The following is a 25,157-nucleotide window of genomic DNA, read 5'->3' as shown; positions in this document are numbered from 1 at the left end:
GGTGGAGAGTTTGGGCTGTGTGTGTGGTTCCTGGCTCCTGGTCCTCTCCCAGCTGATGGTGACTTAACCAAGTCATGAAGAGTGTCGATTGACCAATGCATGTGTACGAGAAGGCAAGCTGCTGTTGTTGAGGTGACACAGTGCCCTCTGTTGGCTCACATGTGAAAAAGCTCTTCAGATATCTAGACCTGCCTGAAGGCTTCATTCTTAAGGTTTTCTTTACTTTTTTTTTCTTTTTTTTACTTGTGTAGAACGACCCGCCATGTGCTCTGTGTAACCATGGCATCTGTGTAACTATGGCGTCAGTGTTACCATGGCATCTGTGTAACTATGGCGTCAGTGTTACCATGGCATCTAGTCCGCGATGTTGTGCTGTATGTCCCAAGGGCCAGCCTGGGCTTCGGGAGAGAGGACTTTTGTAATTATCTTTGATCTGTTTTTCTTTATCATTCATACATATGTTTCTTACCGCATCCATGCCAGTAATGTAAGATGACGTTGGTGATTATGGCTGTGTTTACTCTGATCCTCGAGGATCCTCCAGTCCTCTCCGAGACAGGCTGGGGGTTGACGAGCCACAGAACACCATGTTCCTTTCCTCTAGTGCAATAATGAGGATGAGGGGAGGGCAGGGGGAGGGGAGGAGTAGGGGAGGGGGAGGAAAAGACCACCCTTAACAGGAAGCTACATATTTAAGTAATCAGCATTTCTGCCTCCCAGTGGAGCAGTTATGTGCCCAGGGCGGTTGGCGAGGAGGCATGCCATGCGGGGGGTCTAATCAAGTGCCTGGTCTGGGAAAGGAAGGTAGGGGTGATGTGTTGTGGATGTCCTCACCTTCGCCGTGCATGCTGGGAAGCAGAGCAGCTGACACAGACAGTGTCACAACCAGCCTTCTGTCACAGCTTTGAATCAAGAAGACCCCAGACAGGCGGACTTCTGCACACAGTGCATCTCATGGAAGTCCTCCTGGTTGGAACGGGTGTCTTCGCTCGGCAGCCGTGTCCAAGCACACCTAGCCATACTGAACTCTGCTTATCCTGGTTAATATACGAGAATATAGCTGCTATTCTACTGGTCCTTGGCGGGTGAGGAGAGCCTGGCCCAGGAGGGTTAGAGTCCAGGAGCGGACCTGTGTCAGATAGCACACTCAACATGAACTAAGCCTTCATTAATACGTTAGCTTGTCAATGTTCCTCCTGAGTTGGTGTGAAGTATTGTGTTGCCTGTCCTCGGCTCCTGAGTGTCAGGCCTGGAGCTAGTCCAGTCGGACCTGGAGCTAGTCCAGTCGGGCCTGGAGCTAGTCCAGTCGGGCCTGGAGCTAGTCCAGTCGGGCCTGGAGCTAGTCCAGTCGGACCTGGAGCTAGTCCAGTCGGGCCTGGAGCTGGTCCAGGCTAGTCAGCGTTACTCAATCTGCACTAAGAGAAGCGTGTGTGTTGCTGACGCATCTGGTGCTATTCTCACTGATGATGAAGGGTCTTCATGGTGTGTGTGGGGGGGGGGGGGGTTGACCTAGTTGACCTATCTCTCCTCTCTATCTCTCCTCTCTATCTCTCCTCTCTCTCTCCTCTATCTTTCCTCTTTATCTCTCCTCTAACCCTCTATCTCTCTCTCTCCTCTATCTCTCCTCTCTATCTCCTCTATCTCTCCTCTCTATCTCTCCTCTCTATCTCCTCTATCTTTCCTCTCTATCTCTCCTCTAACCCTCTATCTCTCCTCTCTATCTCTCCTCTATCTCTCCTCTCTATCTCATCTATCTTTCCTCTCTCCTCTAACCCTCTATCTTTCCTCTCTCTCTCCTCTCTATCTCTCCTCTCTATCTCTCCTCTTTCTCTCCTCTCTATATCTCCTCTAACCCTCTATCTCTCCTCTCTTTCTCTCCTCTCTTTCTCTCCTCTCTATCTCTCCTCTCTTTCTCTCCTGTGAGGGAGGATGAGAAGGTCCGTGTTCAGTTGGAGTACGTGAGTGTGTGATGGATGTGAGTTGCCAGTGAGACTGTGTTCAGAGCGATACTGTGCTGCGGAGCCCAGCAGAGCCCTGTCTGCTGTCCTGTTCTCATGTACAGACGCCAACAGACTTGAGCCTTGACGATTCTCACTAGTGTCCTAAAGCCTTTTTAAAAGCCAGATTGGAAGTATATTTGTAATTATATTTAAAATGATGTAATGCACACCACTTATTTTTTCTAACAGAATTATGACAAATAGTAGTGTAGATATTAATCATAAGTAATATCATAAAGTAATGGTTATGAATCATAACGATTTAAGTGTTGCAATAGACTGTTGACTTGTTCCCGTGACGATGTGTAGTGTTTCTGTGCTTGGCAGTGGGGTTACTGACAAGGAGCGCGACGGTTATGGATCGGTCTGTTCCGATATGAAGAAGAAAGCTGGAGGACAGGGAGCGCTTCAGCTTGTTAGAGTTGTGCGTCTGAGCTGTTAAGAGGTGTGTGTGTGTTGGGTGTGGGGGGGGGGGGGGGGTGTGGAGGTGGTTCCACCTGGTCCAGGTGTGTCTGGAGGTGGTTCCACCTGGTCCAGGTGTGTGTGGAGGTGGTTCCACCTGGTCCAGGTGTGTGTGGAGGTGGTTCCACCTGGTCCAGGTGTGTCTGGAGGTGGTTCCACCTGGTCCAGGTGTGTGTGGAGGTGGTTCCACCTGGTCCAGGTGTGTCTGGAGGTGGTTCCACCTGGTCCAGGTGTGTCTGGAGGTGGTTCCACCTGGTCCAGGTGTATCTGGAGGTGGTTCCACCTGGTCCAGGTGTGTGTGGAGGTGGTTCCACCTGGTCCAGGTGTGTGGGGGGCTGTGTGCTGTGAAAGGAAGATGGTACGAGTATGTGTTACGGTCACCTGTTTCTGAGTTTCTGGCTGTTCATCCAAATGGACGTCTTCGGGTTAGTAGAACACATGTTTACATTTAGCAGATGTGTTTGCCTTGCTAAGAACCCCTGAGATGTTACTGGTTTTGTTTTTGTTGAAGTTGGCTTATGGCCAAGTCCTTGTCTCTGGAGCCTAGCATCTCACAGCAGAGTGAAGGCTTTTATTGTTTGCTAGAATCTCAAGCTATCCTGGGTTCTAGATGGTTCTGGTGGAAGGTTCATGGTGGAGAGGCGGTTCCCACGAGCCTCGGGCAGAAAGTGCCTTTTCTCTTGATGGTGCTGTACGAGTCCAACGTCAAATCAAACCAGTCAAACGGTTTAAATCCCTTTGCAGTGCAGCAGCAGCTGTGTTTACAAACCCGCACAGAACTCACCTCCGCTTTCATTCAGACAGCAGGAGGGGGCGGGAAACCAACACAACTCACACGCACACACAAACACAGACTATATGCCAAGTATGCTTGTGGTTTCACTTCCTGGCTGCAGACGGGTCAGTAGGGCGGAGCCTGCTGAAGGAGGAGGGGGTCTGCCTGGCCTCTGGAGGGTGAACCCAGCACAGCACTTTATAGATAGACTGCCACCTCACTCAGACGACAGGGGGATGCCCATCTGGGCTGCTGCGACCCGCCTGCTCCCTCAGTGCTACACTGGGAGTTCTCCACACCACACTGGGGGATGCTCCTTGGTTACGGGTCTCCTTAGTGATGGGTCTCCTTAGTGACTGTGGCAGCTGGGTGGAGCTTGCGTGTGTGTCTGAGGTCCATCAGCAGGTTAGCCCCGCCCCCCTGGCGTTGTCCTAGCAGCCAGACTCTGTTCCTGTGATGGAAGAATAGGGGGCGCTGTTCAGCATTCTGAGGCTGTATGGTGCAAACTGATAGGCAATGGTAGTCATGGTTACATGTTGGGGGAGGGGGTTGTCCGGTGGGTACCTGTAAACGAGAGATCTCAGAAACAGCTCTCGTACCTTGCTATGCTGCATATGTTCTACCACAAGTGAGGAGCTGCAAATGTCGCTTTGATTATTACGGTGTAAAGCTCAAGCAATGCCTGATTACATTGTTCCTATAACTATTTTAGAGACAGAAGTATAACTAAGATATTCTCTTTTCTCGTATCCCACTTTGAAAGTTGTTCTTCATTGAGCCGACTTTTAAATTTTGTCCTATTTAAATGTGTTGTTCCTTTTAATATATATATGAAATATATATGCGAAATATTTTATGGTTTATTTATTGAGTGCATAGAAGCGGCTGGAGTCTCCGCAGAATCTGGCAACAAGCTGGGGGGCGGAGCCAGAGAGCTGAGGGTTTGGCCCCTCCCCCTCTTTGTGCTGGGGGCGGAGCCATAGAGCTGAGATCTTGGCCCCTCCCCCTCCCTGTTGCTGCCTTATTCTACCCACAACACAAGCACAATGACACGGTGGGGGGGGGGGGGGGGGGGGGGGGGGGATAGGCAGACCCTTGGGTCTAGCAATCTGATTGGTGAAAGTGAAGGGTGCAGCCTCCATATCCAGTAGGGCTCCGTGCATGGAGAGTCCATCCAAGCCTTTACAGAAGGTCACGTGTCATGTCCCAGAGAAACTAGCCTCGGCCTTAAATGTGTTCCTGCATCCCAGGACTCCTGGAGACGTGGGAGCGAGCCTACTCTACAGCCCTCTTGTAACTACGAACAGAGCTGCACGTGTTACCATCTGACGGTAGGAAAGCCTTTACAAGTGGTCCCCGCTCCCAGACTGCGATTAAAAATAAAAAAGAATAAAATGCATTTTTATTTAAACTGCGCTTCATTGTAAAGGCGATCACACCGCGTAGGAGGTTGACAACAGGACCATTGTGAATGCTTCTCATGAAGAGAGCTCGGTGCTGTAATGAATCGCTCTTTCATTTCCCTGCTCTGTCCGACGGTCACCTGAAGGTTAGAGGCGTGGGTGCCTGTCCGTCCCGTGCACGGATACACGCGCCGTTTTTCATTAAACATCTTGAACCGTCTGCTCTGTGGGCGTGCAAATATTGCTTGTTTTCAATTCATTTGCATTCCAGTTAGGATAACGAACCAAATAATGCAGAAAGAGATTATCTGACGCTGTCTTTCCCCCCACTTTGTACACCGTGTAATGACAGACTGAGAATGTTGACCTCTAAATTTCTTTATACAAGTTTTCCACTGTGCAGACTTTAGTGGTTTAGCTGTTGTGCAGCTGTCAGCGTTGTCGCATCACAAGTGATGTCGGACCAGACGACTCGTAGACACCGCTGAATGTCACCAGCTGAATGTTAGACGACAGCGACCAGCCGCCCGCGTCTCACCCCGACCGCTCTATGTGTTTCAAATACTCTGTTGTAGGCTACAAACGATTCTTATTTTCAGTTTTAAATGTATATCTCTGTTTTATAACTATATTTTAGGTTAACGGCCTTAGTGTTGCTTTGCTTCAGTTTGAAGTGTATATTTCACTAATACTTGCAATAAAAAGCATTGCTTTACTCTGACTCTTGGTGTATTTATTACAGGGAAACACATTGGTTCTGGTGTCCTAATTTGTCAGACTGTCCAACCGGGGATTACTGCAAATTGACAGATGTCTTCAAAAGTCTCTTCAAGTAGGACCATAGAGTAGGTCAGAAGACAATATCGATGCGCAGTCGCATGTAGTCTGCGTAATGTCTATGTAGCCTTTATTAGGGCGACAAATGGACATGTGTCTCCACTGCCAGGGTAGTGTGTATAATGTAAACTTTGTCAACTAATTCCACCACTGACAGTTGCGATCAATTATGACCTAACAGTACCCGTCGTTGCCTGGATACGCACGCGGTGTTTACAGGCCAGTTCAAGACGTGGCAGGTGTCGCATAACTGCCTTGTTAGCTTTCCGCTGGTGAGTAACAAAACATTAAATATTCATGTTTGATAATGGAGTTTTAGATAATGGGGTTTTGTAAACTTATTATGAATTAATCATATTATAAATTGGCGTGGGTTTGGGTATTAATGGTAAACGAAGCAGATTAAATATTAATCTCATTGACGCGCTACAACCTAGCCCTAGCACCATAAGTATATAATAAAACCTAACTTCAGTTCACAATTTACGATACAGTACCGGAATGAACTGAACCAATAAATGCCTAGGGTGAAGATGGATTAAATTAGGGTGACCAGACGTCCTCTTTTACCCGGACATGTTCGAGACCTAAAAAATGCGTTTAAAAAATTACGCCCTTACAAATTTTGGAAAGGGTGTCTCCCGTACTGTACCGTACGTTCCACCTTCTTGCGCAAGCTCTGACTGCAGAGAGAACTGTCATTTTGATCAGATAGTGTGGCATGCAATACACGACCAGCACGAAAGGGAAGACGAAGTGTCCTCTTTTTCACAAACTCATATCTGGTCATCCTAATTAAAATGAATATAAAAAAAAAATTGGCATGCACATTTATCCTTCCAAAAATCCCAAAAGCATTTAACCGCACCTCACGGAGCACAAAAAGCCTTTCACAGTTGCCTCTCATTCACTCTTACACACACTGACAGTGACCGAGCAGACATGCTCTGGCACGGAGCAGTCATGCTCTGGCACGGAACGGACATGCTCTGGCACGGAGCGGACATGCTCTGGCACGGAACGGACATGCTCTGGCACGGAGCGGACATGCTCTGGCACGGAGCGGACATGCTCTGGCACGGAACAGACATGGTCTGGCACGGAGCAGACATGCTCTGGCACGGAGCGGACATGCTCTGGCACGGAGCAGACATGGTCTGGCACGGAGCAGACATGGTCTGGCACGGAGCAGACATGCTCTGGCACGGAGCAGACATGCTCTGGCACGGAGCAGACATGCTCTGGCACGGAGCAGACATGCTCTGGCACGGAGCAGACATGCTCTGGCCTGCTCATCAGGAGCAACATGGGGTTCAGTGTCTTCTATCTAGCCCAGGGACACTTCCAGGCAAGGAGAGGTTGGGGAACCAATAACCAACCTTGCGATGAGTGGACAACCCTCTCTACCTCCCGAGTCACGGCTGACAGTCCAACACAGTCTCTGGAACAACTGCTGTATGTTTTAGATGAAAGTATCTGCTAAATGAATCAAATTTAAAGTTTCAGGTGCATGTGCCACTCCACAGGTTAATTACACAGTTTCGAGCATGGCCTCGCTGAGCAGAAAACCAGGCCGTGGGTACAGCATGACAGACTGGGACACCAATAACAAGCTGATCTCAGACGCCACAGAACACCACCGCAGCCAATCAGAGAGGGCGCGGCAGGAGGGGCAGGCCCTGACAGCTGAGACAACCTGCAAGGTAGACTATGACATCACAGGGTCATGATGTCACACATACTCCCCCTACCCCATCAAATCAAACAATATTTATATAGCACATTTCATACTAGGTGGCAACACAGTGCACTTCACAGAAGGGAGGGGGGGAAGGGAAATCAACACTGACGTTTGACACTAATTTTCCAGAGGGAAGCATATAAACAGATCAATATAGGAGAAATGTAAAAAATCTTCCCTGACCTCTCTAAAATGAGACGGATCAAGCACTTTCCTGGAGAATGTGAACTGGCAACATATTACAAAGCACACACATAGCATGACTGAATACTACACCACAGGGAACCTGACATGTTATGCAAAAAATACAAAAAAATAAACAAAGCCTAAGTTAGTCCAGTGTATAAAACACCTTTCACACCTAGGTCACAAACTGCGTCGGAAATGTAAAATGGTTAAAAATAAGACCACAAAAACAGTATAAAAGAGCAGACAGTAAGTGTGGCAGCATGGGTTTCCCCGGTGTGTCCTCCAGGGCGTGTGCGGTGAGCGGGACTTCAGCGGGCGTCTTGTGATCCGGCTCCAGGAGGTCTCCCAGCAGAGGCACGCCCTGCTGCGCTGCTCCCACCACCTGGACACAGAGATCCACGCTCTCACTCAGGTGCTCAGAGATCCACGCTCTCACTCAGGTGCTCAGAGATCCACGCTCTCACTCAGGTGCTCAGAGATCCACGCTCTCACTCAGGTGCTCAGAGATCCACACTCTCACTCAGGTGCTCAGAGATCCACACTGTCGCTCAGGTGCTCAGAGATCCACACTCTCACTCAGGTGCTCAGAGATCCACACTCTCACTCAGGTGCTCAAAGACTCCCTGCTTACTCAGCATACGCACACTCACACACACACTCACACACACTTACACACTCACACACACTCCCACTCACTTCCCTGAATGATGATCTCACTACACCAGCATCCCTCTTTGTTAGTTTCCCTCTGTCTCCTCCTCCCTCCCTTTCTCTCTGTCTCCTCCTCCCTCCCTTTACCTCTCTCCTCCTCCCTCCCTTTCCCTCACTCTTCCTCCCGCCATCTCCTTCTGTCTCCTCCTCCCCCCATCTCCTTCTGTCTCCTCCTCCCCCCATCTCCTTCTGTCTCCTCCTCTCTCACCTCCTTCTGTGTCCTCCTCCCCCCCATCTCCCTCTGTCTCCTCCTCCCCCCCATCTCCCTCTGTTTCCTCCTCCCTCCCTTTCTCTCTGTCTCCTCCTCCCCCCCTCTCCCTCTGTTTCCCCCTCCCCCCCATCTCCCTCTGTCTCCTCCTCCCTCCTTTTCTCTCTATCTCCTCCTCATTCCCCATCTCCCTCTGTCTCCCTGTCTTTCTGTGTTTCTGTCTCTTTTCCTCCCCTCCTCTCTTCCTTTATTTCTCTCTGCCTCCTTCAGCTTTTGAGGGGGTAATGGGGGACTAGTGTAGGTTATTCAAACTGTAATGCTGGCTTTATGCCACTAGGGGGCAGTCTGGTCACTGACTGACCCGGGGGGGGTCATAAATTTCGTCATTTAGCAGATGCTCTTCCCTACATACAATCATTGTGACTATGGTAACAGCCTGCCTGTTGACACTATATTTTCAGAAGTTGGAATGTCAAGCAGGCTAGCCCCGCAGACGTGACCAAACCAGAACATCGTTTCTAAATGTTTGTCCTTTCAGTCTCGTGGCGGGTAGCGTCCCTCTGAACCACATCACTGGTGGAGGACAACATGTTTACTGTTTTGCTTCTGCTCCCTCTCTTCCCCCCTGTCATATGTCTCTCTCTCTCATACTCTAACTCTTTCTCTCTGCCCCCCCCGTCTCCCCTCCCCAGGCGAGAAAGGAGTTAGAAGAAGTGATGATGGGGCTGGGCGCTCGTGTGGAGGTGGTGGAGGAGTGCTGGGCGCTGGGGGAGGGGCGGAGAGGAGGAGAGCTGATCTCTGACCGTGTGGAGGCGGAGCTGAGGAGGGAGGCGGAGCTTATTGACCTCACACAGCAACAGCTGCAGGAGCTCAGCAGCCAGGCCTTCCTGGTGCTCTGGTGAGACTCACACTCTCACGCATGCACACACACACTGACACACACACATGTATGTTAGTATTGCTAAGCTACATGTGTTATGGACCATTAGCATCGCTAAGCTACACGTGTTCTTCAGCCGCCTCCAGGAGACTCGCCAGCTGCTGACCTTTGACCTTAACAACAAGGTGGAGGCCCTGGATGTGGACCTGGCCTGCCTGTCTGTCACAGACCAGACCACAGGCCTCTCCCTCAAGCCCCGCCCCACCCGCGGGCCTGCAGGGTGAGGAGGCAAAGCCCCAGTCAGATCTTATTACTTTACACTATGTCTGGTAGCTGAGATGTTACTGTACACTGTGTCTGGTAGCTGAGATGTTACTTTACACTGTGTCTGGTAGCTGAGATGTTACTTTACACTGTGTCTGGTAGCTGAGATGTTACTGTAAACTGTGTCTGGTAGGTGAGATGTTACTGTGTCTGGTAGCTGAGATGTTACTCTGTCTGGTAGCTGAGATGTTACTTTACACTGTGTCTGGTAGCTGAGATGTTACTTTACACTGTGTCTGGTAGCTGAGATGTTACTGTAAACTGTGTCTGGTAGCTGAGATGTTACTTTACACTGGGTCTGGTAGCTGAGATGTTACTGTAAACTGTGTCTGGTAGCTGAAAGGTTACTTTACAGTGGGTCTGGTAGCTGAGATGTTACTTTACAGTGTGTCTTGTAGCTGAGATGTTACTTTACACTGTATCTGGTAGCTGAGATGTTACTGTACACTGTGTCTGGTAGCTGAGATGTTACTGTGTCTTGTAGCTGAGATGTTACTTTACACTGTATCTGGTAGCTGAGATGTTACTGTACACTGGGTCTGGTAGCTGAGATGTTACTGTGTCTGGTAGCTAAGATGTTACTTTACACTGTGTCTGGTAGCTGAGATGTTACTGTACACTGTGTCTGGTAGCTGAGATGTTACTGTGTCTGGTAACTGAGATGTTACTTTACACTGTGTCTGGTAGCTGAGATGTTACTGTAAACTGTGTCTGGTAGGTGAGATGTTACTGTGTCTGGTAGCTGAGATGTTACTCTGTCTGGTAGCTGAGATGTTACTTTACACTGTGTCTGGTAGCTGAGATGTTACTTTACACTGTGTCTGGTAGCTGAGATGTTACTGTAAACTGTGTCTGGTAGCTGAGATGTTACTTTACACTGGGTCTGGTAGCTGAGATGTTACTGTAAACTGTGTCTGGTAGCTGAAAGGTTACTTTACAGTGGGTCTGGTAGCTGAGATGTTACTTTACAGTGTGTCTTGTAGCTGAGATGTTACTTTACACTGTATCTGGTAGCTGAGATGTTACTGTACACTGTGTCTGGTAGCTGAGATGTTACTGTGTCTTGTAGCTGAGATGTTACTTTACACTGTATCTGGTAGCTGAGATGTTACTGTACACTGGGTCTGGTAGCTGAGATGTTACTGTGTCTGGTAGCTAAGATGTTACTTTACACTGTGTCTGGTAGCTGAGATGTTACTGTACACTGTGTCTGGTAGCTGAGATGTTACTGTGTCTGGTAACTGAGATGTTACTTTACACTGTGTCTGGTAGCTGAGATGTTACTGTAAACTGTGTCTGGTAGGTGAGATGTTACTGTGTCTGGTAGCTGAGATGTTACTCTGTCTGGTAGCTGAGATGTTACTTTACACTGTGTCTGGTAGCTGAGATGTTACTTTACACTGTGTCTGGTAGCTGAGATGTTACTGTAAACTGTGTCTGGTAGCTGAGATGTTACTTTACACTGGGTCTGGTAGCTGAGATGTTACTGTAAACTGTGTCTGGTAGCTGAAAGGTTACTTTACAGTGGGTCTGGTAGCTGAGATGTTACTTTACAGTGTGTCTTGTAGCTGAGATGTTACTTTACATTGTATCTGGTAGCTGAGATGTTACTGTGTCTGGTAGCTGAGATGTTACTTTACACTGTATCTGGTAGCTGAGATGTTACTGTACACTGGGTCTGGTAGCTGAGATGTTTCTGTGTCTGGTAGCTAAGATGTTACTTTACACTGTGTCTGGTAGCTGAGATGTTACTGTACACTGTGTCTGGTAGCTGAGATGTTACTGTGTCTGGTAACTGAGATGTTACTTTACACTGTGTCTGGTAGCTGAGATGTTACTGTACACTGTGTCTGGTAGCTGAGATGTTACTGTGTCTGGTAGCTGAGATGTTACTGTGTCTGGTAGCTGAGATGTTACTTTACACTGTGTCTGGTAGCTGAGATGTTACTGTAAACTGTGTCTGGTAGCTGAGATGTTACTTTACACTGTGTCTAGTAGCTGAGATGTTACTGTACACTGTGTCTGGTAGCTGAGATGTTACTGTGTCTGGTAGCTGAGATGTTACTTTACACTGTATCTGGTAGCTGAGATGTTACTGTACACTGTGTCTGGTAGCTGAGATGTTACTGTGTCTGGTAGCTGAGATGTTACTTTACACTGTATCTGGTAGCTGAGATGTTACTGTACACTGTGTCTGGTAGCTGAGATGTTACTGTGTCTGGTAGCTGAAATGTTACTTTACACTGGGTCTGTTAGCTGAGATGTGTTTTTTTTTTTTTATGCTGATCCCTGATGTTACGCTGTACTTTCTATATTTATTCATGTACTTATTTAGCTCATTATTTTATACAAAGCAACTGCAACCTTGTGATTTGCAGTTTACTAGTTGCATATTCCATGCACCAGTTGTGTGTTGCTTTGAATGAAGGTATTGTATAGGATTATATTGTAAGAAAAAGTTTAATAATTATTAGAACTCAAATTAAGGAGGTGATACACCTCTCTCTACACAATGACCCTGATTTGACCAGTTTTTTTGTCTCCTTCAGTTCTTCCTCCCACCAAGAGTGGTCACTGTTTAGCCAGCGCAACATGAGCCAGGCCCAGGAAGAGATGCAGGCATCCCTGAGGCTGAGAGAGAGCCTGACCTCCGCCAGGGCACAGGTGAGAAGCACAGGGGACAGCTCAGTGGTAGAGCATGGGGATGGGTATAGCTCAGTGGTAGAACATGGGGATGGGTATAGCTCAGTTGTAGAACATGGGGATGGGTATAGCTCAGTGGTAGAGCATGGGGATGGGTATAGCTCAGTGGTAGAGCATGGGGATGGGTATAGCTCAGTGGTAGAACATGGGGATGGGTACAGCTCAGTGGTAGAACATGGGTATAGCTCAGTGGTTAAAGCATTAGATAGAGATGACCATTTGAAAATCCTCCCTGATCGTTTTACACATTATTATGACCATGAGCGATGTGTGTGTGTGTGGAGGGACTCATGTTGATAGTGCAACAGGAAGTCAGGCTGGGGTGTGTTTGGCAACTCCAGGGGTCCCTTCAGGACGACAGGAAGTGAGGACGTGAGGGCCGCTGGGCGTGCAGCGTAGTTCCTAGAACACCAGGATGTTTATGGCTCTCTTTAACGATGCGTGTCATGTTAGCATGTCAACCATGAATACGTTTGACGTTCCTGAGTAGGATGTTCCTGTGTGTGTTGATGACTATCCTGTGTGTATGTGATTTTCCTGCTGTATGTGTGTGTGTGTGTGTGTGTGTGTGAGAGTGACGTTCCTGTGTGTGTTTATGTATGTAACATTCCTCTGTGTGTGTGTATGTGATGTTCCTGCTTTGTGTATATGTGATGTTACTGCTGTGTGTGTGTGTGTGTATGTGATGTTACTGCTGTGTGTATGTGATGTTACTGCTGTATATGTGTGTGTAGAGCCAGGCAGACCTGGAAGCCCAGAGCAGCAGGTCAGGGTTCAGCCTGCGCAGGAACACCCACCTCCTCCACCAGGCCTTCAACCACCTCCGCTGGGAACACCACACGGTGAGTACTGACCTGGTCTGAACTGGACCTGGTCTCTACTGACCTGGTCTGAACTGGACCTGGTCTGAACTGGACCTGGTTTCTACTGACCATGTCTCTCTACTGACCTGGTCTGAACTGGACCTGGTCTGAACTGGACCTGGTCTCTACTGACCTGGTCTCTCTACTGACCTGGTCTGAACTGGACCTGGTCTGAACTGGACCTGGTCTCTACTGACCTGGTCTGAACTGGACCTGGACTGAACTGGACCTGGTCTCTACTGACCTGGTCTGAACTGGACCTGGTCTGAACTGGACCTGGTCTCTACTGACCTGGTCTCTACTGACCTGGTCTGAACTGGACCTGGTCTGAACTGGACCTGGTCTCTACTGACCTGGTCTGAACTGGACCTGGTTTCTACTGACCTGGTCTCTACTGACCTGGTCTGAACTGGACCTGGTCTGAACTGGACCTGGTCTCTACTGACCTGGTCTGAACTGGACCTGGTCTGAACTGGACCTGGTCTCTACTGACCTGGTCTGAACTGGACCTGATTTCTACTGACCTGGTCTCTACTGACCTGGTCTGAACTGGACCTGGTCTGAACTGGACCTGGTCTGAACCGGACCTGGTCTCTACTGACCTGGTCTCTACTGACCTGTTCTGAACTGTACCTGGTCTCTACTGACCTGGTCTCTACTGACTTGGTCTGAACTGGACCTGGTCTCTACTGACCTGGTCTCTACTGACCTGGTCTCTACTGACCTGGTCTGAACTGGACCTGGTCTGAACTGGACCTGGTCTCTACTGACCTGGTCTTTACTGACTTGGTCTGAACTGGACCTGGTTTCTACTGACCTGGTCTCTACTGACCTGGTCTGAACTGGACCTGTTTCCACCGACCTGGTTTCTACTGACCTGGTCTGAACTAAACCTGGTCTGAACTGGACCTGGTCTCTAATGACTTGGTCTCTACTGAAATGTTCTGATCTGGAGTTAGTCTGAACTGGACCTGGTCTGATCTGGACCTGGTTTGAACTGGACCTGGTCTCTACTGACCTGGTCTGATCTGGACATGGTCTGAACTGGACCTGGTCTGAACTGGACCTGGTCTCTACTGACCTGGTCTCTACTGACCTGTTCTGATCTGGAGTTAGTCTGAACTGGACCTGGTCTGATCTGGAGTTAGTCTGAACCGGACCTGGTCTGAATGATGTTAGCAAAATATGACCAATTACAAACATGGACAAGTTGTACTTTACACACGAAGAGCAAACATTGATTTTACACAGATACAAAGAGTTTAAGAGCATAATTAAAGCGAAAGGCAACACCGTTGCTGCTTCCAAAAAAGAAAGGGATGTTGGGAGAAAATTGCAGACTCTGTGTATGCGTAAGTTAATGGCCTTCTCAATATCACTCATAAGGCAGTAGTAGATCTCACTCTAAATACAATAGTTTTTTCCATCCAATTAGATCCACAGGATCTTCGGCAAGTGGTGATGCCATTTTCCAAGATGATTTTGGTTGGTCGGTAGGCTGTGCTTTTATACGTGTTGATCTGTTATCTCAAACATAACTTGCTACGGAGCAGGTTAGGTGTGCAGCATGAGTTACCATGGTGATCTATCCTGGTAAGAAGTGAACTACCGTCGTTATGAAGCTGAAAATCAGTAAAACCTGAAGTTACCTTGCTAACCCTAGATCCGGCTTCATAGGGTAGGGCTCTGGTCCTTACAGTCTGCTCCTGTGTGGACCAGCTCAGTCTGGCCCACCTTCAGAGAACTCATGGTCTGACTTTAAAGACAAGGCCTCTCTCTCTTACATGGATAAGCAGAGCTCCTTGAGGGTTAAAGATAATGTAGCTCCTGTGTGTGTGAACTCAGTGACCCTCTAACCCCAGCTGGGCAGCAGTACAGTATCTCCACAGACATGAGTACTTGTCCTGGAGAGGAAGTCCTGGACTCTAACAATAGCAGCGCACGGAGGGACCTAAGAGACACAGCACAGTTAGCGCTCTCATGGCTGTGTGATGGGTCACTACTCCAGCCTGTAGAGCTGACTGAACCCAGAACACACTGTCACTGAACCCAGGACACACTGTCACTGAACCCAGAACACACTGCCACTGAACCCAGAACACACTGTCACTGAACCCAGGACACACTGTCACTGAACCCAGAACACACTGCCACTGAACCCAGAACACACTGTCACTGAACCCAGGACACACTGTCACTGAACCCAGAACACACTGTCACTGAACCCAGAACACACTGTCACTGAACCCAGGACACACTGTCACTGAACCCAGGACACACTGTCACTGAACCCAGAACACACTGCCACTGAACCCAGAACACACTGTCACTGAACCCAGGACACACTGTCACTGAACCCAGGACACACTGTCACTGAACCCAGAACACACTGTCACTGAACCCAGGACACACTGTCACTGAACCCAGAACACACTGCCACTGAACCCAGAACACACTGTCACTGAACCCAGGACACACTGTCACTGAACCCAGAACACACTGTCACTGAACCCAGGACACACTGCCACTGAACCCAGAACACACTGTCACTGAACCCAGGACACACTGTCACTGAACCCAGGACACACTGCCACTGAACCCAGAACACACTGCCACTCAACCCAGGACACACTGCCGGACAGGGGTGATGGAGGGGGAAGCGTGTGTGTGGGTAAGGATGTGTAAGGACTAGGACTACAGACAGCCTACATACTGAAGAGGTCACACTGAGTGGTGCTAGGCATGAGGAGGTTTAAAAACTGTCCTCTAACAGAATCCCCCCTTCCTTCTCTGGTGTGAATCTCTGCTCATTGGGGTCTGTCTCTCCTGCCAGACCAAAGAGGAGATCTCAGAGCTGGAGAGGGCGATCCGCGGTGTGGAGCAGGAGCTGGTGGCCAGAGATGCCCACCTGAAGCTGGTCCACACCAGGCTGGACAGCAGGACCTACCGGCCTGGCACGGAGCTATGCATGGACCAGGTGTGTGTGAGGGGGTGTATAAGGATGTGAGTAGGATGATGCGTGTGTGTTTACACTGTGTCTCTAATCATGAAGACCGTGTGTGTGTGCGTGTGTTTACTCTGTGGCTGATGACCAGGTGCAGTCCAGCCTGGTGGATGAAGCCCGGCAGCTGGAAGTCTCTACTGCAGCTCTGAAGCAACACCGGGCCCAGTGTCAGTGAGTACCTAGAACATAGAACCTATAACCGGGCCCAGTGTCAGTGAGTACCTAGAACATAGAACCTATAACCGGGCCCAGTGTCAGTGAGTACCTAGAACATAGAACCTAAAACTGGGCCCAGTGTCAGTGAGTACCTAGAACAAAGAACTTATAACCGCGCCCTGTGTCAGTGAGTACCTAGAACATAGAACTTAAAACCGGGCCCAGTGTCAGTGAGTACCTAGAACATAGAACCTATAACCTGGCCCAGTGTCAGTTAGTATCTAGAACATAGAACCTATAACCTGGCCCAGTGTCAGTTAGTATCTAGAACATAGAACCTATAACCGGGCCCAGTGTCAGTGAGTACCTAGAACATACAACCTAAAACTGGGCCCAGTGTCAGTGAGTACCCAGAACATAGAACCTATAACCTGGCCCAGTGTCAGTTTGTATCTAGAACCTGGCCATATTCAGTGAGTGCCTAGAATCAAACCTAGAACCCATGACCTAGTGTCTAATCCAGACCTCCTAGTACCTAGTCCAGTACCCATTTCCTCCTAATACCTAGCCCAGTGACTAACTACCTGCTGTGCACCAGACACACCCTAAAGACCCTGGAGGAACATCTTGCACGTCTGGAGTTCAACCTGGACCTGAAGCACGAGGCGCTGGAACTGACCCTGCGTAGCAACCAGACACGGCAACGCCTGGAGCCCCACCCCTCCTCCCCGCGCCCAGACACCCCCCCGCCCCACCCCTGGGATTCTGCTGGAAGGCTGCTCTCTCATAAACCCTAAACACAACATGCTGCCTTTGAGGTGTTTATTAAAAACAACATTGTTTTTAAACGATTTATACAAAAACAACCCAATATACAGAAATGATAACTAAGATGTGGGTTTGTAAGTGTATATAAATATATAAATGTCAAATGTTGGCCAATATACAGAGGCCAGAGAGTAAAAAAAGTCAGTGTTCAGAAGTCTTCATCGTCCAGTTGGCAGGTCTTTTCACTGTTGCAGCACTGAAAGGTCATGTTGATCACTGGACAGGAAGCTCCTCCAACGGCTCTGCCCTCTTCTTGTGCTGCCTCAGCCTCTCAGTGGGAGGGCTGGGGAGGTGGGCGGGGCTACAGGTTTTCATCCAGGTGTTCCTGCAGCCTTTCCCCCTTGCCGAGCGCCTGCCTCTGTCTCCTGAACACAAATAATCCATTATCAAGCATTGCCCACAGCTAGACTAAACACAACGATTACCTTATCATCAAGCATCGCCCACGGCTAGACTAATCACAACGATTACCTCATCATAAAGCATTGCCCACGGCTAGACTAAACACAACGATTACCTTGTCATCAAGCATTGCCCACGGCTAGACTAAACACAACAATTACTTCATCATCAAGCATTGCCCACGGCTAGACTAAACACAACGATTACCTCATCATCAAGCATTGCCCACGGCTAGACTAAACACAACGATTACCTCATCATCAAGCATTGCCCACAGCTAGTGTGTGTATATACTGTACGTGTGGGTGCGTACACGTGTGTGTATATGTGTGTGTGTGTACACGTGGGCATCATGTGAGTGTATTCATGTGCATATGTGTCTGTGTGTGTGTATACTTGTGCATATGTGTGTGTACAGATGTGTGTGTGTATACTTGTGTGTACGTGTGTGTACCTCCACAGCAGGAAGGCCAGTCCTCCTCCGAGGACAAGCAGCACCAGCAGACACGCCCACACCGCCGCCCCTCCCCCGCCCTCTCTCCGGCAGGGATCTGAGGACACATACCACACTCACGGTTAACTCCAGGACAGCTCTGCAGCTATGTTTGTACAAGTGTGTAGGTCTACAGGGTTCAGGTCTACAGGTGTGAGTCTCCAGGAGCATACCTGCGGTGTAGGTAGCAGAGCTGTGGCCCAGCCGGTTGCTCACCACGCAGGTGAAGTGTCCGCAGACGGGCGTGGAGGAGAAGAAGAGCGTCTTCCCGTCCACGGACACACGGCCCAGGGCTGTTGTCACGGCAGCATTGTCATGGAGCCAGGTGAAGCGGGGCTCGCTGCCCCAGGCCTCAGCACAGAACAGGGAGGCGTGGGAAGCGTTCACGCTCACAGACACGTGATGCACCGCCACTGAGGCCCAGAGACGGGCAGATAGGGGTCAGAGGTCAAACAGAGGTCAAACAGAGGTCAAACAGAGGTCATACAGGGCAGACCCGACTCTGACAAGTTGTTTGGACCGAATACTGAAAGCTTGCTGAACCTCCGGTGAGAGTCTAGGTTCATCCTACCATATTCTGTAACCATGCACTCCGCCGTCGCCATGGCACCCGACTGGTCGGTGACGGTAACCGTGTAGCGGCCGCTGTCTGCCGGTGTGAAGCCCTCCAGGCTCAACACCGCCCCCTGCTGCTCCAGACGAACACGCCCGCTGGAGGGGTTACCTAGGTGGGGCATGTCGAGCTTAAAGGCAGGGTAGGTAAGTTTTGCAAACCTACCAATTTTGTCTTGAGTTTGAAAGGATTCAAACCAAAATATCTCACCCTTCCCTTCAAAGCCACTCCTCCAAATACATGAACGTGCTGCCTGACTACTGCTAGGAGGTAGGTAAACAAGTATCCTGTCCAATAATTGCATTTGGTCTGAATGCCATCTAATCATTAATTACCGTTATCTGATTTATTTTTACTAAAGTTTATTTCAGAAAATATGACAAAAAGTGCATCTCAACGACACCTCCACCCTACTTTTAAGACAACGACACCTCCGTCCTGCCTCTAAGACAACAACACCTCCACCCTGCCTCTAAGACAACGACACCTCCACCCTACCTCTAAGACAGCGACACCTCCACCCTGCCTTTAAGACAACGACACCTCCACCCTGCCTTAAAGACAACGACACCTCCACCCTGCCTCTAAGACAACGACACCTCCACCCTGCCTCTAAGACAACGACACCTCCACCCTGCCTTTAAGACAACGACACCTCCACCCTGCCTTTAAGACAACAACGTCATCACAGTGCAGAGACTCATCGGATAAGCGGTCCCTCGTCACCCACGGCAACGGAACCCCTAAAACTGACCTAAAACTGTTGCTCCTAAAAAGAAAGAATAACCATGCGAATGATCGTACAACCAAGTTATCAAACATTAAGCACATTAAGTTGACTTCCTCAACTACACAAAGGCTCACGCATTTGAACGGTTTACCTGGGAAGACAGCCAGGGTCACCTTCCCCCCCTGGCTGCCATGTTCCGGCTCTCGCTCCCAGGCCACGCTGGACACCTGGGGGCTGAGCTGGGCCTGGAGCAGCAGCCTGGAGGCTGGGAGGACATGCACCGGCTGGGGGGTTTGGATCTGGACAGACACACTCTGGGCACCACCTGGCACTGTGGAGACAAGCAGAGATACTGCTATCCTATCCTGCTAGATGCTAGACCCCATGTACTATACTAGACCTAATGTACTACACCTTCTGTACTAGACTAAAGCAATAGCCTTCGATAGGGTGTGGGTTCCATGTCTATAGTTTTCAATACATGGTGAAATCAATATGTGAGTCTCTTGACTAAATTGTCGTCTATCACTATTCCAACGCAGATACGGGCAGATGAGCGTTGCTGTGACAACACTGGCACAGTCATTTGAATCAGCTTGTTTCTTTCCAAAATTAAATGTTTGCCAGCTAACTAGCAGCAAGACAATATAAATATAAAGACTCTTTGTTTTCTGTAGAGATACGGTGCATGTTATCTAGGTGCAGTAATGCACCGTAATATCTCTAATCAAACTGTGGGAATAAGTACTGGCCCTGCAGTACTTATCAGACGGGAGGCCCTGCAGTACTTATCAGACGGGAGGCCCTGCAGTACTTATCAGACGGGAGGCCCTGCAGTACTTATCAGACGGGAGGCCCTGCAGTACTTATCAGACAGGAGGCCCTGCAGTACTTATCAGACGGAAGGCCCTGCAGTACTTATCAGACGGGAGGCCCTGCAGTACTTATCAGACGGGAGGCCCTGCAGTACTTATCAGACGGGAGGCCCTGCAGTACTTATCAGAGGAAGTAGGAACCAGAAGGCAGCTGGAGATAATCATGCTCAGCAGCAGCCCTGGAGATAATGGCTGATGGCAACAATACTGCACAGTTGGGGCCCTCCCCCTTCCACTCGCCGTTTACAGAGGAACACTGACTGTGTAGCCTCAGATAACCTCCCCCTCCCCTCAGATAACCTCCGTCCTCCCCCTCAAATAACCCCCACACCCTGCTTAAAGACCGCCCCCACAACCTGTGTGTGGTACTAGTGCTATCTACAGTACTGTACTCAGCCTGTGTGTGGTACTAGTGCCATCTACAGTACTGTACTTAGCCTGTGTGTGGTACTAGTGCTATCTACAGTACTGTACTTAGCCTGTGTGTGGTACTAGTGCTATCTACAGTACTGTACTTAGCCTGTGTGTGGTACTAGTGCCATCTACAGTACTGTACTCAGCCTGTGTGTGGTACTAGTGCTATCTACAGTACTGTACTCAGCCTGTGTGTGGTACTAGTGCTATCTACAGTACTGTACTTAGCCTGTGTGTGGTACTAGTGCCATCTACAGTACTGTACTCAGCCTGTGTGTGGTACTAGTGCTATCTACAGTACTGTACTTAGCCTGTGTGTGGTACTAGTGCCATCTACAGTACTGTACTTAGCCTGTGTGTGGTACTAGTGCCACCTACAGTACTGTACTCAGCCTGTGTGTGGTACTAGTGCTATCTACAGTACTGTACTTAGCCTGTGTGTGGTACTAGTGCTATCTACAGTACTGTACTTAGCCTGTGTGTGGTACTAGTGCTATCTACAGTACTGTACTTAGCCTGTGTGTGGTACTAGTGCTATCTACAGTACTGTACTCAGCCTGTGTGTGGTACTAGTGCTATCTATAGTACTGTACTCAGCCTGTGTGTGGTACTAGTGCTATCTACAGTACTGTACTCAGCCTGTGTGTGGTACTAGTGCTATCTACAGTACTGTACTCAGCCTGTGTGTGGTACTAGTGCTATCTACAGTACTGTACTTACTCAGCCACAGCAGAGCCACAGCCCAGCATAGACAGCACTGCAGCCTCATACCACCTGCTGGGAGAGAGAGAGAGGGGGGAGGGAGACAGACAGAGAGGGGGGGGAGAGGTGAACTCTATCTTTACTATCACCCATGGAGGTAAATTCAGCAATGGAGCCTAAGCTGTCTCCCTAAGAAATGTGTGAAATGGTGTCATCTGTTTGACTTAAAAAACCTCTGGTCCTGCATGACCAGACCAGGGTTGTGTGTATTTGATCAGTTGTATTTCGCTGGTTAGCCCCAGTGGGAAGTCCACTTACCTCCCCGAGGGTTCTACACACAGCAGTCACTTCCTGCTTCTCCCAGTGTGGCAGGAGCCTCTTCCTTCACGCTCCCAGAGTGCTGAAGGTCAACGTCACCGTCCAGAACAAAGATGTTCCACAAACACCGTAAAACGCCCGTCCCGTCTGATAATACAATGTTTCTGGAGAAGCTGAGAGACCCAGCTGAGCTACACACGGACGTGTGGAGAGTGTCTGGAGAGGCACGTCCAGGAAGCAGGGTCTGCTCACGGTCTGGTCTGTGAGAGGAGAGTCTGTGAGAGGAGAGTCTGCTCGTGGTCTGGTCTGGTCTGCTCTGTGAGAGGCGTGTCTGCTCGCGGTCTGCTCTGCGAGAGGCGTGTAGGCGTCACCTTGTTTTCAAGCGGTGCAATTTCCTCTTTCCACTTCCTGTACAGTAAATGCTGCCACTCAGGGTTAAAAAAAATTGACTTTCTATTGTAGATCATCTCTGATTGGCCCTCCCCCCCCCCTTCTCTCTGTGTCCCAGGCACCTTCTGTCACACTACAGAGAGTCGTCTGAGTGATGTCACACCAAGGTTGGCACACTGTTGTCAAACAGAGCAGACGTGTCAATAGAAAAGCATTCACTCTGAAAGGAAGTGATCAACAATGCTGAATGCTACAGTCGACAGACTTTCACATGAGCTCAACTGGTGTTTAGTTTTTAGTTACAGACTAGCATTCATATTCCATTGGAATGCTTTTCTTTAGAAATGCTGATTAAGCCATATTCAACCACAGAATAATACTGTGTCGGGCCCTCCTCTCCCTATCTGCCCTGTGTTCCATGTCGCTGTTCAGAGAGATATGAGACTAAGTTTGACTGACATGCATGTTGAATGGGGTAGGCCTACCATATTCATGATATATGGATGAGTTAGTACCATAAAGCAACAAGACAAACTGCATTAACAAACAGGCAGGCATGCACCAATCAAAATCAAGCTTTACAATCACTTTATAATGAACTCATTGTTCAGTAATTGAATAAGGACTAGTCTACTTTTAAAAAGAATGATAATGAACCACATAACTAGGATAACAAGGATGTTCTGAACTTGTGAATACAAAAGTCCGGCTACTAAAACAGCAGAGTTCAGAATGTGTTACTTTAACCGTCCTATAATAGCGTCCTGTTGTTTGTCAGGAGAGATATTTGGAGTTGTGGTTTGTCAGGGAGATGTTAGAAGCCGTGGTTTGTCAGGGAGATATTAGAAGCTGTGGTTGGATGTTAGCCCTTCTCTTGCTGCTCTCACATGAGAAGAGCTTGTTCAAGGCTTCACATGGCAGTAACGTCTCCTCCATCCTCTGCAGCTGAACTGCTACAACACAGACACTGTAAACCCTGAAAAAGGGAAGTTTCCTCACATTGTTTGATTAAATAAGAAGTGGATCGGCCGTTTTTCCCAGTTAGCTATCCATGCAGACGACTATTCCAAGGATGATGATCCCCAGAATGTTACAGGTAATCCATGCAAACCCGCTCTAGGTGAGTAAAAAGGGATCATAGCGCTGTTATAAACTCCTAAATAGAGTGAGTTTGTTTCCTTTTTACTTGATCCAGAGCAGGGGTCAGTTACTGTACGTCGCTGACTCAGTTAGCTGATTTTGATTATCCGATTTGTCATTATCTTGGATTTTTAGGTTCTTCGACGCTCATCCTAGACTTGCTGTCACAGCAACAGGTCCGTAAACCTAAACCTGCTCGGGAGCAGGTTTATTTGACATAAACAAGATTAGATTGCGGCTTTATAAGCAAAGGTGATACAGGAAGTCTGTCACTGCAATGCCTTGTGCGTTTTTACGACAGCTACCTGTTGCAAAAGGTGCAAGGATAATTTAACCCGAATTCATCGCGTATTAGGCCGCAAAGTGAACCACGAAACGTCTTTTAGAAAATGATTCCCGCTTCATAGTCTGGCACAGGGGCGTAACTAAAGGGGGCAGCAGGTGCACCTGGGCCCTTGGGGTGTCTCGGCCACTGTCAGGTCCAAAGACATGCATTGTCGCGCGACCGGCCCTCTCTCAGTACAGTACTCCCTAGATATATTTATTTTCAAATACATGCTGTTAATAATGCAACAGTAGTGTCAAATGTTCTTTATACACCAAAAATGCTAACTTATCTCATTCATGGTTGTTATTATGTTTTGGGTAAAAGTAGCAATTTATACCAAAATCATACGCTTATCCTACATGTACAATAAACCTATCAAAAAAATATTCAATGAAATGAATAAGTTCTTATTTTCTTTGGTATTTTTGTGATTAGCAATGATGATTGCTGGGTAATATGTATGTTGTTGTCCAATGTCAAGTCTCTATTTGATCATGTGACGATACAGTTACACCAATTCGAAGGTCACGACAACGCAGTTCATTGAGCACAGCACAACTGATCGTGTAGCAATGCCTTTTAAGCATAAGAGTGGAAGCAGGAAAAGGCAAGAGAAAACAGAACAAGATGAGAAGGCGGCAAAGCTGCCGAAATTAGATTCTTTTTTAACTAGACCATCAACTAGTCGCCAGCCCACGAAGTCTGACACGGACGATGCCCCCCCCCCCCACAGACGACCCCGACACGTACGACCCCCCTTCTAGCAGCAGTGCAGCAGTTCATCTGGGATCAGTATCGCTGCCCTCAGACAGGTAACCTACGGCTACTGTGATAGATATACATTTCAAGCCAAGTTATAGCCTACATACATTATGGTCGGGCAGGATAACTAAGATACAAGTTGGGTAAATAGTGGTCACTACTAGGTGGATAGCAAATGATTATGTTTAGCTATCCAACGGCCTAGCAGGGTGCAAGGGAGGCTATTCCTAGGAGGGGGAGGAGAGCCAAATGTAACAAAGTGTTTCCCCATCTATTCCAATGTAAAACGTACCTGGGCCCGTCGTTAATACGTTACACCACTGGTCTGGCATCTACACAGTCTTTAGCTCATAAAAAAGAACGAGTCGTGCTAAGCTACTGTCGTAAAAAACAGACGTCCTTATGGAAGGAAGAGTAAAAAACAAGAGGCAAATATCTTTCAATGGCTCAAGGCAGCTCGATGGTTTATTCGGCAAGGCAATATGTGTTCACAACACAAACAGGAGAGAAGACCAAACACAAGCCCCAGAATCCCAGTCTTATACTCCAAATGAGGATAATTCCCCGCCCTGGGAACTACTATGACGGTATCACTCTGACACTTTTCTTTCCCTGTGCTTGGTGTTTTGGCTGGTAATATTGTTGATGAACTTTGTACAACAGCTGAGGAGCCCATAGACGCTGACTCCCCCTCACAAGTCCTAGGCCGGGGTCCTTAAGTAGCACTTCAACTCCCATTGACCTGAACTATCCTATCCTTCATCCAAAGTTCTGGCACCTCTCATACTTACTATTTCCCAACATCTAAGTGTTTTTTACCAGAATCCAGCTGTTCTTACTTATGTCCTAATGGTCCGGTAAAAAACAGTCTAGAGAATGGTTTTTAGTAACTGCGTAGGTTTCTAA

General features: G+C 48.5%; 2 protein-coding genes and 1 long non-coding RNA gene across 4 annotated transcripts; 1 reads left to right on the top strand and 2 right to left on the bottom strand.

Moving 5' to 3' along the window:
• Positions 1 to 524: 524 nt before the first annotated feature.
• On the bottom strand, positions 525 to 1,530 carry LOC124477379. Its single transcript, XR_006957136.1, has 2 exons — positions 1,355 to 1,530; positions 525 to 1,312 (listed from the first exon to the last, which is right to left on the bottom strand). It is a non-coding gene; the product is annotated as an uncharacterized LOC124477379 (long non-coding RNA).
• Positions 1,531 to 2,572: 1,042 nt separating this feature from the next.
• Positions 2,573 to 17,979, top strand: LOC124476849 (tektin-2-like). Of its 2 annotated transcripts, none has more exons than XM_047034254.1 (10): positions 2,573 to 5,749; positions 7,004 to 7,180; positions 7,694 to 7,819; positions 9,019 to 9,224; positions 9,343 to 9,486; positions 12,080 to 12,194; positions 12,968 to 13,075; positions 15,930 to 16,073; positions 16,192 to 16,271; positions 16,855 to 17,054. In XM_047034254.1, the coding sequence occupies exons 2-10, from the start codon at positions 7,025 to 7,027 to the stop codon at positions 17,051 to 17,053; spliced, it is 1,278 nt and encodes a 425-aa protein (XP_046890210.1). In that variant the 5' UTR covers positions 2,573 to 5,749; positions 7,004 to 7,024; the 3' UTR covers position 17,054. The 2 variants fall into 2 exon arrangements, with proteins under 2 accessions (XP_046890210.1, XP_046890218.1); XM_047034262.1 differs by lacking the exon at positions 2,573 to 5,749 and adding an exon at positions 17,905 to 17,979 and having other exon boundaries at positions 6,804 to 7,180; positions 16,855 to 17,074.
• On the bottom strand, positions 17,065 to 24,754 carry si:dkeyp-97a10.2. The gene is made up of 8 exons (XM_047034274.1): positions 24,544 to 24,754; positions 21,632 to 22,039; positions 21,332 to 21,388; positions 19,474 to 19,653; positions 18,551 to 18,703; positions 18,153 to 18,392; positions 17,941 to 18,037; positions 17,065 to 17,449 (listed from the first exon to the last, which is right to left on the bottom strand). The coding sequence occupies exons 3-8, from the start codon at positions 21,378 to 21,380 to the stop codon at positions 17,386 to 17,388; spliced, it is 783 nt and encodes a 260-aa protein (XP_046890230.1). The 5' UTR covers positions 21,381 to 21,388; positions 21,632 to 22,039; positions 24,544 to 24,754; the 3' UTR covers positions 17,065 to 17,385.
• Positions 24,755 to 25,157: the final 403 nt, after the last annotated feature.

Source organism: Hypomesus transpacificus, chromosome 2 (genome assembly GCF_021917145.1).
Source record: "Hypomesus transpacificus isolate Combined female chromosome 2, fHypTra1, whole genome shotgun sequence".
Classification (NCBI taxonomy): Eukaryota; Metazoa; Chordata; class Actinopteri; order Osmeriformes; family Osmeridae; genus Hypomesus; species Hypomesus transpacificus.
Note: the sequence above shows the minus strand (reverse complement) of the source record. Positions and strands in the feature narration are given on the sequence as shown.